The sequence below is a fragment of the Saccostrea echinata genome, unplaced genomic scaffold (genome assembly GCF_033153115.1).
Source record: "Saccostrea echinata isolate AGI-Se365-2 ecotype Australia unplaced genomic scaffold, CSIRO_AGI_Sech_v1 ptg000002l, whole genome shotgun sequence".
Lineage (NCBI taxonomy): Eukaryota > Metazoa > Mollusca > Bivalvia > Ostreida > Ostreidae > Saccostrea > Saccostrea echinata.
In genome coordinates, this window is record NW_026889751.1 from 28,082,211 (window position 1) to 28,103,756 (window position 21,546).

At 32.7% G+C, this 21,546-nt stretch overlaps 1 protein-coding gene across 2 annotated transcripts; it reads right to left on the reverse strand.

The window, feature by feature from the left end:
* Positions 1 to 1,161: 1,161 nt before the first annotated feature.
* On the reverse strand, positions 1,162 to 20,952 carry LOC133176291 (nicotinamide riboside kinase 1-like). Of its 2 annotated transcripts, none has more exons than XM_061311434.1 (7): positions 20,593 to 20,952; positions 18,659 to 18,749; positions 17,628 to 17,685; positions 17,255 to 17,402; positions 16,162 to 16,233; positions 15,708 to 15,811; positions 1,162 to 1,277 (listed from the first exon to the last, which is right to left on the reverse strand). In XM_061311434.1, exons 1-7 carry the CDS (start codon positions 20,628 to 20,630, stop codon positions 1,183 to 1,185), a joined length of 606 nt encoding a protein of 201 aa, XP_061167418.1. In that variant the 5' UTR covers positions 20,631 to 20,952; the 3' UTR covers positions 1,162 to 1,182. The 2 variants fall into 2 exon arrangements, with proteins under 2 accessions (XP_061167418.1, XP_061167412.1); XM_061311428.1 differs by lacking the exon at positions 1,162 to 1,277 and adding an exon at positions 14,875 to 15,314.
* Positions 20,953 to 21,546: the final 594 nt, after the last annotated feature.

A 21,546-nucleotide genomic window follows, 5' to 3' on the forward strand; every position in this document is an offset into this window, starting at 1 on the left:
ATTATACAAGTTTCTTGATGAAAGTGGTCAATATACAACTTGAAGTTTCTTGATAAAAGTGGTCATTATACAAGTTTCTTGATAAAAGTGGTCAATATACAAGTTTCTTAATGAAAGTGGTCACTACAAGATTCTTGATGAAAGTGGTCATTATACAAGTTCTTGATGAAAGTGGTCATTATACAAGTTTCGTGATGAAAGTGGTCATTATACTAGTTTCGTGATGAAAGTGGTCAATATACAAGTTTCTTGATGAAAGTGGTCATTATACAAGATTCTTGATGAAAGTGGTCATTATACAAGTTTCTTGATGAAAGTGGTCATTATACAAGTTTCTTGATGAAAGTGGTCATTATACAAGTTTCTTGATAAAAGTGGTCATTATACAAGTTTCTTGATAAAAGTGGTCAATATACAAGTTTCTTGATAAAAGTGGTCATTATACAAGTTTCTTGATAAAAGTGGTCAATATACAAGTTTCTTAATGAAAGTGGTCACTACAAGATTCTTGATGAAAGTGGTCATTATACAAGTTTCGTGATGAAAGTGGTCATTATACAAGTTTCGTGATGAAAGTGGTCATTATGCAAGATCCTTGATGAAAGTGGTCATTATTCAAGTTCCTTGATGAAAGTGGTCATTATTCAAGTTTCTTGATGAAAGTGGTCATTATACAAGTTCTTGATGAAAGTGGTCATTATTCAAGTTTCTTGATGAAAGTGGTCATTATACAAGTTCTTGATGAAAGTGGTCATTATACAAGTTTCTTGATGAAAGTGGTCATTATACAAGTTTCTTGAGGAAAGTGGTCATTATACAAGTTTCTTGAGGAAATTTCAGTTTATAAGAGTCATTCATCTGGAGTAAAGCAAAGATTTAATGTGTGCAATAGAAAGGGATGCATTCATTACATCTATACATAAATACATGCACATACAATGTACTACATATGTAATTAATTAATATTTTTCATCAACAGAGATGTATAGTTGACAGTTTGCAAGAGGAAAGGAAAATTAAACAGCTCATCATTTATCTTCATTACATAGACAATACCACACCCAACCTTTAACCTCTAGCACACACAAATGAATTTAAACAAATTATTTTATCTGAAAATAAATATTTTATTGTATACACAAATCTATTTCAAAATCTGCTGCAAACAATGTAAAACAACAATTAAACACAATTACTTCTATCATTACATAGTCGGTTGATATCACACACAATTTTCAAACACAATTCTTCTTGGTTACCAGCTCCATCTAGGTATTCTAAAAATAAAATACTAGTACTTCAGAAATTTAATTTTTGGGGGGTAAAATATCTTTATTTCTCACACATGTAATCTGGTGAGCGAAGAGTTGACATCATCGAGGAATAATACACATTACCTTTTACTACTGTACAACAGAAATATCTGTATAAATTGTGTAATATTGTATCATTGCATTTCTTAGCCTGTGGTTTATAGTATGAGTTATATCTATATCATCTTGGTCCTGTATTTCTCTTCGATGAAGAATAGACTCGGGCCAAACTATTTTCTCCAAATATCCAGGCTTATCAGGTGGGGTATAATGTCTTGTTCAATATAAAATTAAAAAAAATTCAATGATCAAATTTTTGCTTTAAAATTTAACTTCTAGCAATAGAAGTGATTTCTCTAGTAAATCTGAGAATCATTCAGGTTTACCTCAGTGAGAGAATTATGAAAAACACAGGATAATTAAATATGATAAATAATAATTGTGCATACAGTGTACGACATTTGATATTTTAAGTATTATTTGTCATTTGTTCTGGTCTCTTTGGTTTACCACAATGAAAAATTTATGAAAATCACGACAATTTAATATGAAAAATAACAACTGTTCATAAAGTGTATGGCATTTGATATTTAAAGTAATATTTGTTATTTGTTTGAAATGTTTACCTCCTTCTGGCTATACACACATCATATGGAATTGTACATAAATATTTCTTCATCAAGAGCTGTTCCAAATCCCAAAAAAGGTAGCAAAATAAACACGTGAAACAATGAACAATTTCCTCAAATTCTGTGATACACTTTTAAAGTACAACATTGAATTGCAACCTAAAATAGAGTTTCTAATCACTGATTTCTGTAATGTCTGGAATCCCTAATCCTTCCTCACTCACTCTCATATCTTACTCAAGCAAAATCCACCCATAAAGATAAACCTCTCCTCTCTAAAAACTCAAGTCTATAATTTTCCATTAGAATTCGAAAGAATTACTGTAAGAACTTTCAAAGCAATCACCTATTTTTTGTACTGTAAGGATAGGTATTTTTTAAGTCAGATATAGATTTGATTCTTCCCAAATAAAAAAAAACAAGTCGGATGGTCATAATTTTGTGTTGACAATATTCAAAGGTACACGTATACAACTTACTATAAGCATCTTAACTACCTAACACAGTGGAATTGAATGGAGCTGATTACTAACATAATCATCAAGTACATTTAAATATATCCCAACAATCAGATGAACATTTGAAACATTTGAAGGACACTTGCTACAAACCAAATATTGGATGCATGGATAGATCTATATTTCTTGACTTTTTAATCACTAAGAAATTGTAAATTTTCTGTGATGTTTTAAATTCTCACATTTTGCCATTTTCCTTATAATTCTACATGTATATAATTTTTCAATCACTTTCTAGAACATTCTGGAGAAATCTTGAGGATTTATGTGGCTTAACTTATTTATTTAACTTATATAAACATACTTTTCATGTCTATTTTCACACTTTTTGAAAAAATTGTATTAAGTGGCCTTAAGAAGTAACTTCAACACTTCCCCTTTCAAAGCAACCTGTCTTCTACTGAAAGTTTCTAAAGTTGTGTTTAAATAGGCCTTTTAAAATGAGAAACACTGTAAGAGTACAGTCTACCTGTATGAAGAGAAGGAGGAGGGGGGGACGTATGATCTTCAACAATTAAAATCACTGAAAATATTTTACACATATTCATAATGAACATGAGGAACAAAACAAAATGACTGCCCCCAAGAACTGCAATAATTGTTTTAATCTAGCAAAGCACAGACACCCAATAAACAAGAGGCCCATGGGCCACAACGCTCACCTGAGAAACTTTGGCCCTGCTGTTCACTTCACCAGATTTTCACCCTTGTAATACTTATTGTGCCACCATCCTACCCCTGTGGTCATGGTTTGAACAATTTAGAATCTACACTACCTCAGAAAGCTTCCAGTTTCAGCTTTTCTGGCCCAGTGGTTCTTGAGGAGGAGATTTTTAAAGTTTTTCCTAAATATTTTAATCTAAAACTTTGATTCCCTATTGTGTCCCCACCCTAACCCCGGGGCTCATGATTTGAACAATTTAGAATCTACGCTATCCCAGAAGGCTTCCACATAAGTTTCAGCTTTTCTGGTCCAGTGGTTCTTGAGAAGAAGATTTTTAATGACCCCACTATTTTTGTCTTCTCTTGATTATCTCCCCTTGTAAGGGGGCTTGGCCCTTTATTTTAACAATTAAAACTCCCAAGGATGCTTTGTACCAACTTTGGTTAAAATTGGCCCAGTGGTTCTTCATCAGAAGTTGAAAAAAGTTTACAGACGGACAGACAGACAGACGGACGGACGACGGACAACAGGTGATCAGAAAAGCTTACTTGAGCTTTCAGCTCAAGTGAGCTAAAACTCATGCAGCATTAAATAGTTTCAGAGACCATAAACCATAGTAAAATATAATAGTAATTAATTAACTGCATCTGTACATTTAAGTTCAGAAAAAAAGTTTAGGGGGTTTTTGCTGACCCATTACTGACATCTACAGGGTGTAAATTTATTAGCGCCCTTTACCTCAAAGCATACATCCTGAATCCTTCTACAATAAGTACATTACTATACATATCATTAGGGGTATATCCCACTGGAGTGGCGTTACTTTGAGCATCTTTCCATGACTGGACATCTGCTACCATTGCTTCCATGTCGAAGGCATTTAATTCTGAAAATATAGGCATTTCTTCATTTTTATGATTTCTGATTTTTCACTGAAATTTGTTTCTTACTTTTGAAAATGTGCATTTATGTATATGAAATGAATAATGCTTTGAAACAGAGACCTTTCAAGCCTTGATAAACCAGAGGGTGATATTTCTTATATAATCCTTATGGGTAATCTTTTGAATTGCCAATGTCACAATTTTTGGTGTAGTTAATTTTTTAAACATATTGAAAACAATTTAGAAATCACAAGAGAATGACAATTATGAATAAATATTGATATAATACCAAGTTATACAAAACATATATTTGAGGAACGTGTCGTCTGACCTTAAGAAGGAATGCAAACTGACTTCAATGAAGGATGATTTACATAAATTACTTTTAAATCAAATGGAAATGCCTGTGATCATGAAACCTTATAATAGACGTCAATATCTGCGTATTGTGGTAGAATACTGAGGAAAAGAAACAGTTCACACCCAAAATGTAAATCAAGACTGTGTCACCAAAATGATGTTATATTAATAATTTGAGTTCAAGTTCAAAGTCCTGTTCTATGGAGAAATAATTCTGTGTTTATAAAACAATTTTTGAAAAAAAAAAAATCACAACTGAAAAACATGACATTTTTGAAAAACACAGAGCAATGAATTGTGAAAATTAAGAGTTGTATATTACACAGATATAGCCTCGCTCAAACAAACCAATCATATATGGAATTACAGAGTAAAAATAGTATTGCTATAATTATATACAATGTACTTAATTTGTTATTTAAGGAAACTCTGCTCTTTTTTTAATTTTCATCTCCGTCTGGCTATAAACACTTCAAAAGTAACTGTAAAAAAATATTTCTTCAACAAGGTTACTTTAAATTTATGTCAAAAAAAATCACAGATATTCAACACTAGAAATAAGTAATAGTATCTTTATATTTCAAGTTTTATAATAAATTAACGCCTTTATAGTACAACTTTAGAATAACAAGAAGTCTGTGAGCCAATGCTCACTAATAATACCCCCGCTCTGATGTGAATACACAAGTTCGGTTATGGACAAACACAGTGATAATCAGGAAATTGACATCGGATTTGTAAAAACTGAATCCCAACATATGGCATGCCTAAACAAAGAAAAAATTTCAAGCATCTGCGATGAGTAGTTGCTGAGAAAACTACGACCAAAATTTATTATGTATGGTACGGACAGACGCACGGATAAACAGGAAGTTGACATCGGATTTGTTCCAAAAATGAATCCTATTATATGGCATGCCTAAACAAAGATTGTGCTAAAATTTCAAGCATCTGCAATGAGTAGTTGCTGAGAAAACTACGACCAAAATTTATTATGTATGGTACGGACAGACGCACGGATAAACAGGAAGTTGACATCGGATTAGTACAAAATGAATCCCACCATATGGCATGCCTAAACAAAGAGTGTGTTAAAATTTCAAGCACCTATGATGAGTAGTTGCTGAGAAAACTACGACCAAAGTTTGTTATGTGTGGTACGGACAGACGCACGGATAAACAGGAAGTTGACATCGGATTAGTACAAAATGAATCCCACCATATGGCATGCCTAAACAAAGAGTGTGTTAAAATTTCAAGCACCTGTGATGAGTAGTTGCTGAGAAAACTGCGACCAAAGTTTGTTATGTGTGATACGGACAGACGCACGGATAAACAGGAAGTTGACATCGGATTAGTACAAAAATGAATCCCACCATATGGCATGCCTAAACAAAGAGTGTGTTAAAATTTCAAGCACCTGTGATGAGTAGTTGCTGAGAAAACTACGACCAAAGTTTGTTATGTGTGATACGAACAGACGCACGGATAAACAGGAAGTTGACATCAGATTCGTACAAAAATGAATCCCACCATATGGCATGCCTAAACAAAGATTGTGCTAAAATTTCAAGCATCTGCGATGAGTAGTTGCTGAGAAAACTACGACCAAATTTTTTTATGTATGGTACGGACAAACGCACGGATAAACAGGAAGTTGACATCGAATTCGTACAAAAATGAATCCCACCATATGGCATGCCTAAACAAAGAGTGTGTTAAAATTTCAAGCACCTCTGATGAGTAGTTGCTGAGAAAACTGCGACCAAAGTTTGTTACGGACAGACAGACAGACAGACGGACAGACAGACAGACAGACACACAAGGGTAAAACAGTATACCCCCCTCTCCTTCGGAGCGGGGGTATAAAAAATAATAAAACTAGTACTGCAACTCGAATTAAGGAGTATTTTCTCATAATTTATCCTTGTGATGTATGAAATTCCTAATTCTACATCACATTCTTTTACAGAATTATCATAGCAACTCCCTCCCCCCTCTCCCACGAGAAAAAACGGAAAAGTGGTATTTATCAAATTAAACAAGAATTTTGGTATTTAGATGTTTACTAGTAATTATAAGGGAAATTCAAGTCTTTAATTGCTATTTCTCCTTACACTTTTAGCATCAAACTTAAGTCTTTTTATCTTAAACTTTTAAAGCAGTTTTTTACATTTCATACTGAATGTCATTATTGAGATAAACACTTTAGAAGTGTCGGTTTAAAATTATACCTTCATCATCGTTCTAATTACATGTATGCAAAACGTGGGGGGATCTTTTTTATTCTTTGAATTTGCTGTGGTCTAGGGTAGAGACTAATATGACAGGTATCACGTACTGATCACTTATTTTATCACATTTTAAACTGTATTATCTAACTAGAAAACACATTTCATATCTTGTAAGGGGCAGGTTAAGATCCCCCAGTAGTAATACGCCAACATACTTAAATATTAAACTACTTATTAATAATTTCACACCAGAAACAAATTTACGTCTGATATTAAGATTTTCCCTAGGAGGTTAAAAATGGTATTCCAACCACCGAACATGCCGAAGTAACCAATCAACAGGTCTAGGCGGCCTCCGTTTTTGGAGGATAGCTAAATTCAATATGGCGGCCAAATTTTTTACCATATATGGAAACCGCATTGCATTGTGGGATAGTTTATCCTCCAATTTCAGAGGATAACACAGGTAATTTTCAAACGCCCCGTGCCTACCTTTAATCAAAAAGTGCAAGCACCAGAGTACATGTATATTAAAGTTCAAACATTAAACTATCGATTGTATGTGGCGATTTGAGATTCTATGTCTAGAATTTTTACAATACGCTTTCAAAGTTGGCACTTCTTGCACTCCATTTTTACTTAATATTTCTTGGCATTTTGTTATATTTTAATGCTTTTCACTATCAAGACAAATAAAAAGGGACTTAAATAATATTACTTTCTTATTTTCTCTTAATTTAAAAATGAAGAAAAAAAGAAGCACATAAGGACACGTATTTTAAACAAAAAAATATACTCTGCCTTATAATTTAAGCAATGAATGAATATAAATTAAACAGATAAATAAATAATATTATAAAAAAAAATAAATTATTTGAAAAGCATATAAAAATAAAATAAAATAGATAATTTAACATGTTTACTAAGAAATTAACATTATTATATACATGTACATACATATGTATAATATATTAAAACAAAATATTACAAAAATGATGTGTTTCAGGATTATTCATTAAATGAAATACTAGTAATACTTAAACTTAATTTTTCAAAAAAAAAAAAAAAAAAAAAAAAAATTATCAACATTTGTAAACCATTTTACACATAATTACGGTACAGGAAAATCGGCTTGGTAATAATTAACGTCTCAGACAGGTAAGGGTAATCGTTGTTAACTAACCTTTAAAGTTTAATTAAAACTAAATAATTGATTGACAGCATTTACAAAATAAATTATGTTATATTGATTTAATATCTAGATATATCCATCATCACATGAAATTTGCGTTTTATTTGTTACGGTTCATAAACTGATAAATGCAAGAGTTGCTGTTATTTGTTTGGTTAAGAGTTAACTGCCCTTTGTTTTGAAAAATCTGGTAGGTGGCGACACCTCTATCCTCTGTTTTTAGAGGATAAAATCTATCCTCCAAAAACAGAGGCCGCCTAGACCTGATCAATATACTCTTTACAATTTATTTAAACCGATAGCAGGCATAAGATTTACGACTATGTTCTACGACTTATTTCTCCGGTATACTTTGAATTCCTGACATATTTGCGGTATTCTAAGTAATATATACGCATAATGTGGATCACGTGACTCGATTGTGTATATTTTTATTTTGATGAAAGAGACCGCCATTTATTCATGTAATTGGGTATTTTATTCTAGGTACTGAGCTCAATGAATCGAAGCAAGAAGGATATTTTTTATTTGGTTTGAGTGGTATTTTTTTTTTTTTTTTTTTTTTTTTTTTTGTAAAGAATGAAATAATTGTGTGCATTGTCATTTAAAATATAAGCAAAACATCTGTTTATAATGGAAGTACAGACTGTCACAACCTTAGTCACTAAGTTGGACAGACTCTACAGTGTGGCCTGTCTGAGTGATGAAGAAATCTGGACAAGTGGAAGTGGCGTCACTATGGAACTCTACAACATCAATCAGGGATCGCTTCTCAAGTCAATCACAACAAAGTCAGGGAACACGCCAGTTAATTTATCCGTGACACGAGATGGAGATCTAGTTTATACTGATTACAGTGATAGAACCGTGAACATTGTGAGGAATGGGGACATAGAGGAGATGATCAGACTACAGAACTGGAAACCTCATGGTGTCTTCTGTACCCCCTCTGGTGACCTCCTGGTTACCCTGTTCCATGTTGACGAAAACCAATCAAAAGTTGTTCGTTACTCTGGTTCCATAGAGAAGCAGAGCATTCAGTTTGATGATCAAGGTAAACCTCTTTATTCCCCTGGTCGTCATAACAGATACGTTACTGAGAACAGGAACCTGGATATCTGTGTGTCTGACGAGGGGGCTAATGCAGTAGTAGTGGTCAGTCAGGCCGGGAAACTGAGATTCAGGTACACTGGACATACTCCTGCTCCAAAGAACAAACCATTCAATCCACAAGGAATCACCACAGACAGTCAGAGTCACATTCTTACATCTGACCATGACAATCACCGTGTCCACATCCTAGACAAGGATGGTCAGTTTCTCCATTACATAAACTGTGGACTGGAGTATCCTTTGGGACTGTGTATGGATACAAATGCCAATCTGTTTGTTGCCCAATGGCTAAACAATCAAGTGATGAAAATCAAATATAATCTAAAACATAACAGATACCACCTCAGATCAAAGGTAAAAAATAAATATACTTAAACTTGTCTTTGTCCTGCCTGGCGTCGTTTTCCTCTATAAGGTGTATGTCTAATAAGAGTCAGAGAGAGAAGTGGGTATCAATATATAAGAGTCACTGTTTGTGTATTCCAGAGAACAAGCCATGTATTGAAGTCATTACCAGACCCGAGAGAGGTTGTCAATGTTAGAGTATTTAAGAGTGCAACAGAGAAAGAGAGAGAGAGACGTATGAGTCATTGCCAGTGGATTTCAGACCTAACATAAAGAACAGGTCTTGTCTTCTCGTTACCATGGTATTCTTTTGGACAAACAGGGAAGATTACTACCTAACCTACTCCATGTATATAAATTGTAATTAGGCATTTTGAACTGTTTCATGATTCATTTTAATATTTTTGCATTTCATGAAACAGTCAAACTGTTATACCCAGAATGAATTCATCCAGATCCATTATGACACCATAATTAATTTCTTGTAGTTTACAGCTATGATATTGAATTGTGTAGAAAATGAAGATAAGATATCCTTATAAATATATATTCAATTTAATATCATTTCAAAGAAGAAGCCAAGAACACCTTTTCTGAGGGTAATTTTGGGGAAAATGTAGGCCCCTTTCACTCACTACAGATCTTTGCCTTAAACGTCTGACTTAGTGTGTCATATTCAAACCTTCAAGTCATCATTACGTTGTTTACTAAACAATAAATGTATACATCAATTTATTAGTGCATGATAATATTACCCCATTAATTTTTCTGATTCTACACCAATCGGTGTGAGAATTTGATTAATATTCACCTTGCCAATGGTTAGTTTGGTTTCAAGAAATGCTACAAACTGTTGTCGATATATTTTAAAATCCAATGATTATTATGTCAATATCATTATTTTAAAAAATTATATAGTAGGTTAGGTAATAAAACACTTATTACATGACAACTCGATCGGTGAAACAGTCAAACTGTTGTCCCTCAATAATGGGGAAACCTGGGAAACTGTTGCCTTTGGCCTTCGGCCTCGGGCAGACCGTCACGGTAGCTCAGTCGCCGTAGAGCGCTCGCTCCGTGATCGGAAGGTCGTGTGTTCGAATCACGGCCGCGACTGACCTAAGTTGATCAAAAATAGGTAGCAACTGTTCCTTCGCCAAGCGCTCGGCACTTTGAAGTGAAAGTTGCGGGTCTTTCGGATGAGACCTTAAAAACCGAGGCCCCGTGTCACGGTAGGCGTTGGCACGATAAGAACCCTCACTGCTCAATGGCCCTGAGTGCCGAGTAAAGGTCTAAATTTGAAGCCCTTCACCGGTATATTGTGAGGTCTCTATATGAGTGAAAAATTCTCGAACGGGACGTAAAACAACATACAATCAATCATCAATCGGCCTCGGGCAACAGTTTCCCATGTCTTCCCCATTACCTCGGGACAATAGTTTGACCGTTCCCCTCGTAGTCATGAAATAAGTGTATACTATTGTATATTGTCAGTAGAAGGAATGGAGTATCAATGTATGAGAGTCACTGTGTATTCCAGAGAACAAGACTTGTATTGAAGTCATTACCAGACCCAAAAGGGTTGTCAGTGTTACAATGTTAGAGTGTTTAAGAGTGCAACACACACACACACACACACACACACACACACCCTCACACACACAGAGAGAGAGATTGTACATGTATTAGTCATTGCTAGTGGATTTCAGAACTTACATAAAGAACAGGTCTTGTCTTCTCATTGCCATAAAAATGGGAAGATTATTGTATATTGTCCGTTTTCAGCGTTCATTCAACCCATATATTCCGACTTGGCCAAACTTGCTATGAAATATAAGCCATATGAAATCAACTATAAAAGGGCGCCAAAAATATAGCGTGTCAGACATTCTTTCACGATTCGAAAGGATGTGTTTGATATTCCACCCACTTCATTTCATTTCAGAGAGAGAAGTACGTGTTCTTGTGTTATAAATACATATTACTAGTACACTGTATGTAGTTCAAGAGACATGTTTCATGTTTCTGCTCGAGATCAAAGATTGCCTTTATGGTCAGAACAATGGGTTTCTTACTTAAAAAGTGTGTAGCATACAATCGTGATGAGAAGCAAGAGAAGAAAGATAACTCTTGTATTATATATTTAAAAATATCGGAACATTCCTTTTTCCATGAGAGTGGTCATTATACATGTTTCGTGATCAAATTTCAGTGTGTAAGAGACATTCCACTGGAGTAACAGTGTGTGTCCAAAAGAAAATGTAGTCATATTGAATTTTTCATCACTAGAAGATGTGTAATTGACAGTTTGGAAGAGAAAAGGAAATTTAAACAAATCATCCTTGATTTATCTTAATTACATAAATTGTAATTAATTTCTCAATATTGATTCCTATTTTACCTCTAGGGTAGAGTGGGGTAATTTCGACCACTTTTGCTGATTTGTGGCTTTCAATCCACAAAACACGAATGTTTTCAAATGTACTAGTTTAAAAAAAGATTCAAAGTAAATTACATGATTTTTTCTTCATATTTTTCTGCTTTAGGATTTAAAAATGCATAAAAAGTAATGAATTGGTTTAAAAATAAGTAAGCATGTTGCATGGGTTAATTTCGACCGGACTTGGGGTAATTTCGACCACAACAAACATAAAAAAGAAAGATAACACTTGCAATGCATGTAAACTCTACCTGTCGCATTTTTTTAAAAAAAAAATTATGGTCCGAGAATTAATACGTCTCTCTCTCTCTCTCTCTCTCTCTCTCTCTCTCAATAAAAAGATTAAAATGGATAAGTACTAGTACCCATACAGTAAAGAAATGGGTTGGGTTACTCAAGCTTTTCAATGCTGCCTTATAGACATCTTAATTCTTACTCTATTCTAAATTCTGCATTTTAATTCGCTAACTCTGTATTTTAAAATGGTGTTATATAGTTATGCGAATAGATAAAATTTTCTCAGATTCCACAAATAATTTCTTTGTTATGATTTTTAAATTGTACAACCCAAAAGGGACTTTATTTAATATCGTCTTTTCACAACAGATTCATTCAAATTGTATATACACGTATATGTATAAGGTTTGAGCATAGCATTAGAATTGCGTATATTTTTCTTCACTAATTCTTATCATATACAAATTCATTTGAAATGCGTTGTATTACGTATTTTACGTGTTAAGTTAATTGTTAAAAGAGCCGGATAGATCCTGAGAAATTCGATCAAGTCACTCATATAAAATGAGATTTACAGAAGCAGTCCTCTGAAATCCTCCTCCAACCCCCCAACCCCCCCCCCCCCAAAAAAAAAAACAAACTCAAACAAACAAATCATTAATTTCGTAACATCATAGTGTTTTTTTTTTTTTTGTTTCAAGATTGTTGCAGCTCTTTTGGTGTGTTGCTCTAATATTTTGGGTACTCTTTGGATTTGTACCTGGACTGTGTGATACGATCTTAATACGGCTGGTTCGTTGGTTTTCGGTTAACGCTAGATGGTACAATGTACAGGTAGGCGAACACGAGTTATCTTTAATGAGCACGAGTTATCTTTCATAAGTGTGCTCATTACGTAGGGTGATATTTAGTACACGGAAAGAAATGAAACATTCTTAAATAATATTTATTTCACTGTTAATTTACAATGGGTAATTATATATTAAGTCGTACGCGTAAAAGTCGAAATGTCAGTCTATATTAACAATGTATAAATGAAATTAATTATCAAATATTGATAAATTGTAGATAATCGTGGATTTATTTCAATTCAAATAAAAGTCGTTGAACTATATAATCATATTTTTTCAATATTAATTTGTTGTTCGAGTGATGCAATTTTATGTTTATGTGCATTGCGAATAGAGAATGCGGGGGGGGGGGGGTTATTATCGAGTGGAAACAGGCACGTAAGGTTGCAAAACAAACAAACAAACAAACAAACAAAACAAAACAAAAACATATGTCTAGAGGCTATCTTAAGATCCCCTCCCCAATTTTTTCACCCAATCCAACCCTGATATAGCATTACCTAAGGATTGAGGAGAGCCACCGTGTAAGCAGTATCTTTTAAGTCGCGTTAAACACGTGGAATACAATATATTCTTAATCAGGTTGATCACATGTCACTCCATAATTTAAAGATTAATCAATTTTTTTCGACTCAAGTTGTAAGTTAGATTTTTTTATATAATTTGATAAAATATTCATACCTATATATATGCGTATATTCCTTTCTATTCATGTGTAGAATAATGTAAAGGCGAAGTCTTCAACAGGCGAGAAGTGTCAATATAAGTAAGTTCACTTCTCCTGAGGGGGAGGGGGGTTACCCTCGAAAAAAAAAATACAAAAAAAAGACCAGAATGGTGCAATTGTACGTCATGAAAAATGAAAGAAAGGATTTATTTTGGTTTGCTATCGTCATGTGTTATTTCATAGTCAGTGCCGCCTCGGTGTTCTCTCGCACGTCGATCAGTGATGCACCCTTGTGAACGGCCCGACGATATATATAGCTAGGCATGCATAGGTTAATTAATCTGACATATTTTTTTTAAAATATAAAAGGTTATATGTAAATAATACATAATATTGTACATATACAGTATAATTAATTTCATTTTGAAGATCTAACTCTGCATTGCATTAAACAGCTGTTAAAGACAACTTGCACATATTTCAGAATAAGTGGTCGAATTTACCCCGCGTCCTTAAAATCAGTAGGGGTAATTTCGACCAAAATGAAATGGACGTTTCTTGTGCATTTTGAGAGAAATCCAATATAAATTTGTAAAATTCTGCAACTTAAAGATACTCCAAGAAAAAATAAAACAATTTTAATTTAATTCGTGCTGTAGACTGTTGAACAAGGTTAAACTTAAAAAGAGGTTGTACGAGTTGTCTCTCTTGCATTTCCTTGATCAAATCAAGCGCACTGAAGACGGGGACTTCGAACGTCAAACTGGAGACATAAATAATAGTAAAAAATTAATTATATCTCTGATAAAACCATATTTGCGATGAATAATCATATTAGGAAACACAATATGAGGAATAGTTTTCTTGAATTGCAAATAAATTTAACTTGTCTCAATACTTCAGTAGATCTTTGTGTGGTGCTGTGTTCCTGTGGTCGAAATTAAGCGGTGGTCGAAATTACCCTGACTTACCCTAGTAATTACTCTGTTATGCATTTGATAGAAGGTACAGATTAAAAATAGTTATTACAACAAAATTTCTCAATAATCTCCTGACAAATTCCACACGTTTATACTTTTAGCTAACGTGGACCAAATGTTTGTAGATATAAAACTTTTTTTTTTAATTTGTAAGATTTTCCCTAGTTAATATTATATTAACACCCTTACAATCTCTTACATAACAAGTATTGTTCTCTACTAGCATTATATTTATTTGATTTAGAAATAAAGGAAAAAACATTTCCATTACATTTACAAGAGTTAAAAGATTTAGAAATAATTAAAATAAAAACTGTTTCCATTACATGTACGATTTCGGTATTTTTTTTTTCTTAATCGTGGTTACTTGTAGTATTCTAGCAGAGAGCAAAGAATTCTATAACCAACGTTTCACCTACATCAAAGAAAAATAAATCTAACAAAGAATTATATCTAAAAATAAATGTTTTATTGTATACACAAATCCATTTCAAAACCTGGTGCTAACAATGTAAAACAACAAACACAATTTCTTCTATCATTACAAAGCTGTTTGATATCACACACAATTTCCTCTTTCAGCTATTTGATATCACACACAATTTCTTCAATTATTACATAGCTATTTGATATCACACACAATTTCTTTAATCATTACTTAGCTGTTTGATATCACACACAATTTCTTCAACCATTACTTAGCTGTTTGATATCACACACAATTTCTTCAATCATTACTTAGCTGTTTGATATCACACACAATTTCTTCTATCACTAAATAAATGTTTGATATCACACACAATTTCCTATATCATTACACAGCTGTTTGATATCACACACAATTTTCAAACACAATTCATCTTGGTCACCGGATCCATCAAGGTACTCTAAAAATAAAATGTTTTACTTAATGATATCATTTTTTTAACAAAAGTTTAATTATTTAATACTCTGGTGAGTGCACAGTTGACATTATTGAGAAATACTGTAAAATCATTTTAATGTTTGTGGGCAAGCAAAATTTTTACTGGTTTGTGGGGACGTAATTTCGTGGGTAACTCGTATACACAGATGATTCCATGAATAAATAATTGATGGTGGGGATGTAAATTCATGGATAAAGGTCACCAACGAAATCCATGAACATTGATCCCCCATGAACATTAATGATTCCACAGTAATATTCATATTATCTTTTACTCTGACAGGAATTTCTGTAAAAATTATGCAATATTGTGTTATTGCATTTCTTAGCTTGCGGTTTATACTATGACAGTTACCTATATCATCTTGGTCCTGTATTTCTCTTTGATGAAGAATAGACTCGGGCCAAACTATTTTCTCAAAATACCCTGGCTTATCTGGTGGGGTGTAATGTCTTGTTCTATAAAATAAAATTCAATGTTAAAGTTTTTGTTTCAAAAAATTAACTCCTAATAATGAAAGTGATTTCTCTAGTAAATCCGAGAATCATTCAGGTTTACCTCAGTAAGAAATTTATGAAAAACACAGGATAATTAAATATGATAAATAATAATTGTGCATGAAGTGTACGACATTTGATATTTTATATATTATTTGTCACTTGTTCTGGTCTCTCTGGTTAACCTCAATGAAAGATTTATGAAAATCACAAGACAATTAAATATGAAAAATAATAATTGTTCATAAAGTGTATGCCTGTATGGCATTTGATATTTAAAGTAATATTTGTTATTAATTTGGAATTTTTACCCCCTTCTAGCTATGCACACATCATATGGAATTGTACAAAAATATTTCTTCATCAAGAGCTGTTCCAAATCTCTATAAAAAAAAAAAACATGAAACAATGAACAATTTCTTACAGTACAGTACAACATTGAACTGCAACCCAAAATAAGAGTTTCACTGATTTATGTAAAGTGTGGAATCCCTAATCCTTCTTCACTTACCCTAATACCTAATTCAAGCAAAATCCACCTTGTAAAGGAAAAATTTGGCATATCTAAATAATGTAAGAGGACACTCAAGTCTATAATTTTCCATTTCTCCTGATCCTCTTAGCAATTAATTCAAGTACCGGTACTAGTACAAATGTTTTGTTCCTCCAGGGGCCCAAATTGAACTAATGAAATCTCATATCTTGTATCTTATCCCTTAACTTTACAGAGTGATATTTATCCAAATATAAGGTACACCTTTTCCAGAGAGGTCTCTGGTGAGAAAGAATTCTGTAAAAACTTTGAAAGCCATCATCTTAGTATACATATATTTTGTTCTATGACCATAGAATTTGCGAAATGTTGACTTTAAATGAGACTGTTGATATCTTTGTTTCATCAACTTATTTGTCAATAGCTTGCCTCATTTCAGAAATTGTTCGTATGTAGAGCATGCTCTTGAGTATTAAATCAAGTGGGAGACATAAACTCTATAAGTATTTTTAAGTCGGATGTAGATTTAATTCTTCCCAATTAAAAAACAAGTTGGATTGACATAATTTTGTGCTAACAATATTCAATAGTCTATAACTTACTATTAATAAGCATTATTAATTAACTAACTAACACAGTGGAATTGAATGGAACTGATTACTAACATAATCATTAAATCTATATACAGTTAAATATACCACAACAATTAGATGAACATTTAACACATGATACAAACAAAACTGTATGCATGGATAGAACTTTATTTCTGTACTTTTTTTAAGCGCACCTGTATGTGTAGGTCAGAAAAAAGTCTGGGGGGTTTTGGGTTTTTTTTTTTTTTTTGCTGACCCATTCCCATTCATTACATTCATTACAGGGTGTAAAACTGTAAATATATTAGGGTTCTTTACCTCAAAGCATACATCCTAAATCCTTCTACAATTAGTACATTGCTATACATATCATCAGGGGTGGATCCCACTGGAGTGGAGTTACTTTGTGCATCTTTCCATGACTGGACATCTGCTACCATTGCTTCCATGTCAAGGGCATTCAGTTCTAAAAATATAGGCATTTCTTCATTCCTCTGTATTCTTAACAAATTCACTGAAGTTCACATCTCTCTCTCTCTCCAATAATTCTCTTGCCTATTTTGTTTCTTGCTCTTAAAAACATGCATTTATGTTAAATAATATACACAATGCTTTGAAACAGAGACCCTTTAAGTCTTGATATATACAAGAGAGGAAATGAAAACAATAGTACATCTATAGTTATACAAACCATCAAAATTGTAATGGTCTAGTTCTGGTATTGGGGTCAGGCGAGGATCCGGGGGGTCCTGTGAATCAGGGAGTAGAATATGATAATATAAAGCATAATAAATGTTAATATCAGCATTCTAATAAACAGGAACAACAATCATGCAGGGTACACATTCATATTTCAATGTTCTTTATATCTAACTTTATCAAGTAATTAAATTTAAATGTTTCAAATAGGCACATACATTCACTGATCAGCAGGAAACCATTAAATGCTTCGCACATTTGTGCTTCATTGTCACCAAAAATGTTACAATAACATGTACATGTACAGTCAAACCTTGTTATCTCAAACTCAATGGGACAGAGGAAAAGCTTTGAAATATCCAAGGGTTTGAGAGAACAGAGAAAAAGCTTTCATAGTATTTAAGGTATCAATGTCCGAGATACTGATGTTCAACTGTATAGTAGTTTACTGTGGACTGTACATATATATTGTGTAGATTTTCTAAAATTTAACAGAAATTTCCATGTTTAATTTTATATTCAGATTAAAGTTGACCAGAGGCTTTTCAAGAGGGTTTCAACTCCTTTGTCAAATAAATACTAGTATGAAATGGTGGATGTCATTTAGATAACAAGTTTTAGTATGATATATTAAAAGTATCTGTCCTAGTTATAGGTATATGTTGCACATGAAATAAAATGATGTAGCTAACACCTGTAGAATCCTTTCGTAAATCAAAAAATTACATAAGGAAATGCCTCCATTTTAACAAATAAAATCATTGACATTTTATCTTTGTGATGATATCTTATAAATTTTTATGCATGAATGCACATGTATATCTCGATATCATTTAACTTTTCTCTGTCAAGTGTAAAAAAAAAATCACATTCATTTCATAATTTTAAAAGTTTTCATGATACTTTATTCTGATAATACAATAGAAGGCATTTTTTCAATATGATATAAATATATTGTATATATTGCTGCTGGACAAATTTAGTAACCATACATTGTACAATGCATATGTAGTCCAAACCTACCAAGAAATAGGTGTCTTGACAAATTGTTCGACATCCCGGCAGATGAGCTCGGATTTTGTTGGTCAGGGACGTTTTCCCACTATTTGTTACCCTGTAAAAGGAGACTGATTGTGAAAAATTACCTAACTATTATTTGTGAAGTTTTCTCTTTTAACTGCTATTGGAAAATGCATTTCAATTTCCTTTTATTGTACAAAGGACATAGCAATAAGGCCAAAAAAAATAATAGTCTTGTTTCCTGCTACCCGACCTACCCTATTTTTTTGCACCCGACCCTAAAGTTTTTTTTTTAAGTTTTGGAAGCAAAAAAGTGAGAATTTCCGGAATTTCATCGTTCTGTCCCTGTAATCGGTTTCCGTGTTAGCACAAAACAAACATTTCATGAAATTCTTGTTTTAAATATGGACTTTCATAAAATACCACTTGAGTTGTGCATAAAAAGACATGAAATTCAATTTTAAAAGACAATACTGACCTGTGACATGTTTAATTTTATCTTGTATTAGTTCATATCCAAAAAATGCTGTCAGAAAAAAAATAAAATAAAAATATTAAATAAAATAATTTTCCTACCTACCTACCCTATTTTTTTCAGGCTGGTAGCAGGAAACAAGACTATTATTTTTTTTGGCCTAACATAAAATCAGATGAATTTAAGGACCCTCTATACACTGATGAAAAATGTTTTTTGGACTTTGAGAAAATTATATAGCGTAAAGGAGGATATTTTGAAATTAACTAATCCATTTTTAATATAGGGAGCGTGCCTTTTTTTGTCCAGGAAAAATCTTCAAAGATAATGAAGTAATAATAAAGAAAATTCACTTTTGCTAACTCAAATGGAGAAAACACAAGCAAATAAAGTTTTCAACTACTCTATCTTGGTCTAATATAATGTTTAGAATACTTGGATTTAATTCAAATTATGTCATACAGTGCAGCTTTAAATTTATTCTATTTCTATATCAAATGATGGGTCAGTCTAACTACACAAAAGTACCCTGAAATCAGGGTGGAGTGTAGAGAGGGTCCTTAAAAAAGATGATACATAAAGTTACAACATACATCATGTATGTACATTGTCATATGATCATCAGAGTTAAATTGTAGCATTTAGATAGTAGAATGTGCATGCAGTTATCTGAAACCTTTCTATGAGTTATTCTATAGAGAATAAAAAATCAATTAAATATACCTGTTTATTGACAAAATCCATGTATTGAATTTCTTTTGTTCCTGTTATTTCTGGGCTTTGAAAAAACTGAATACTTTATTCACATACTATTATTGTTGACCTTTAATTTTGAATAATACCAAATACTTATTTAAATGACTAGCAATTTTCAAAAACATGATGTTGTTAACGTTTAGTGTTGAATGAATTGAAAAGATTCATCAATTTAAAAGCTCTGCTTACTATAAATTTAGGTTTAGGATTGTTATTATTTTTAAAGCTAAAAATTATCTGTACGATTATAGATGTTAAAATTAATACTAGCTGATCGCACAAATCAAATATGACTCCTTACCAAGATAAAGAGAAGAAGGTATCTAACTTATGTTAATTTAAAAATACAGAATAATAAGGTTGAAAACTTCTAAAGGGACTTATATATGACGTACCAAAATCTGAAAAGTGGCTAAAAATAAATCATAGTCAGAGTAAATCTGGAAAAGCCTTTTTTCTTTTCAAGTCCTGTGATTTGCAATATTAATCATAAATTTAATTTGAAAGTTTACTTTTCATGTTTATCATCTTTTCTAGGACAAAATGTCATGATAACATTCATTCTTAGAAGACTATTCAATTTAATATATTCAAAACTCGCGACCCTAAAAATTGTGTTCCCTTTAACTAGATTTTTATTGTGAAATACTCTGTTTAACCGGTTATATAAGTTTGTAGGTTACGTGTACCTGACATTAACACTCACCCAGATATCCCAATGATAACAGGTGCCCTTCCGGTCATGCTTCACTTATCCTTCTCCGTCTCCTCGCTCTCTTCCTCCCAACCTTCGTTATCCACCGGCTCAACCTGAGGAAGTTCTGGCGACGGGCCTGGTCCGTTTATCCGGTCGAGAAATGCGGCCAGTAAGCGCTTATTTAAATGGTCAGTTTGTGTTATTTCCCTTTCTTCCACTTCTTCATTTGCTGGTTGACCGTCTGTTGCTGCGTTGCTTAGAGTCGCTTCATGTAATTGATTTTGCACGTCTTCTAAATTTGTTTCCCGATTGTTGATGTTTGCGTCAGCCATGTCCGAATTCTACATCCGGAAGAAACCGAACACGGTTGAAAAACACTAATCCGAAGAGATGGGGGAAGAACATGACGTGAAGAAACGCATTTAAAATCATTTTAAAAAAATAATTAACTGTCAGTATTGCAGTGGATCTGCATTTAAGAAGAAGATGAATAAAACTGCTAAGAAAAATAAATATATATTTTTTATTAAAATCGGATGAAATAAAAATTTAACATTAGTTTGAAATAATAATGCAAAGAAATCCCGTCCTGACCATAGATCTTAAAAGAAGGTTAAGGCCAAAATTTTAAAGTTCAGGAAATTGAAAATTCAGAGATATATGTGGGCATATGTGTGTGACCTTAACCTTCTGGTCACAGGAAACCCTTAAGTGGGCTTTGATTTTTTTTAATGGTTATTTATTATATCTATCAAAAACCTTAAATAACATGGTTTGGTTCTATTGATATATTCAAACAACTTCTTCCTCAGTTAATGCCTCATCTGAAATCATCTACATCAGTCTTTTAATATCATTGTAAACGCATTCTTAATTCATATTTTCTTGAAAAGTGGTATCAAAAGAAGGAACAATTAAGTACATGTGGGAAGTTATCTAGACACTTACTGCACAATCAAACAA

Excerpts from the sequence above, each read along its gene's own strand:
- LOC133176291 (XM_061311434.1), bottom strand. The coding sequence starts at position 20,630 with ATGACCGGAAGGGCACCTGTTATCATTGGGATATCTGG. Across the intron at positions 18,750-20,592 it reads GTTATCATTGGGATATCTGG|GGTAACAAATAGTGGGAAAA; the intron begins GTGAGTGTTAAT and ends CTCCTTTTACAG. Across the intron at positions 17,403-17,627 it reads AGACCATTACAATTTTGATG|AACTGAATGCCCTTGACATG; the intron begins GTTTGTATAACT and ends CTATATTTTTAG.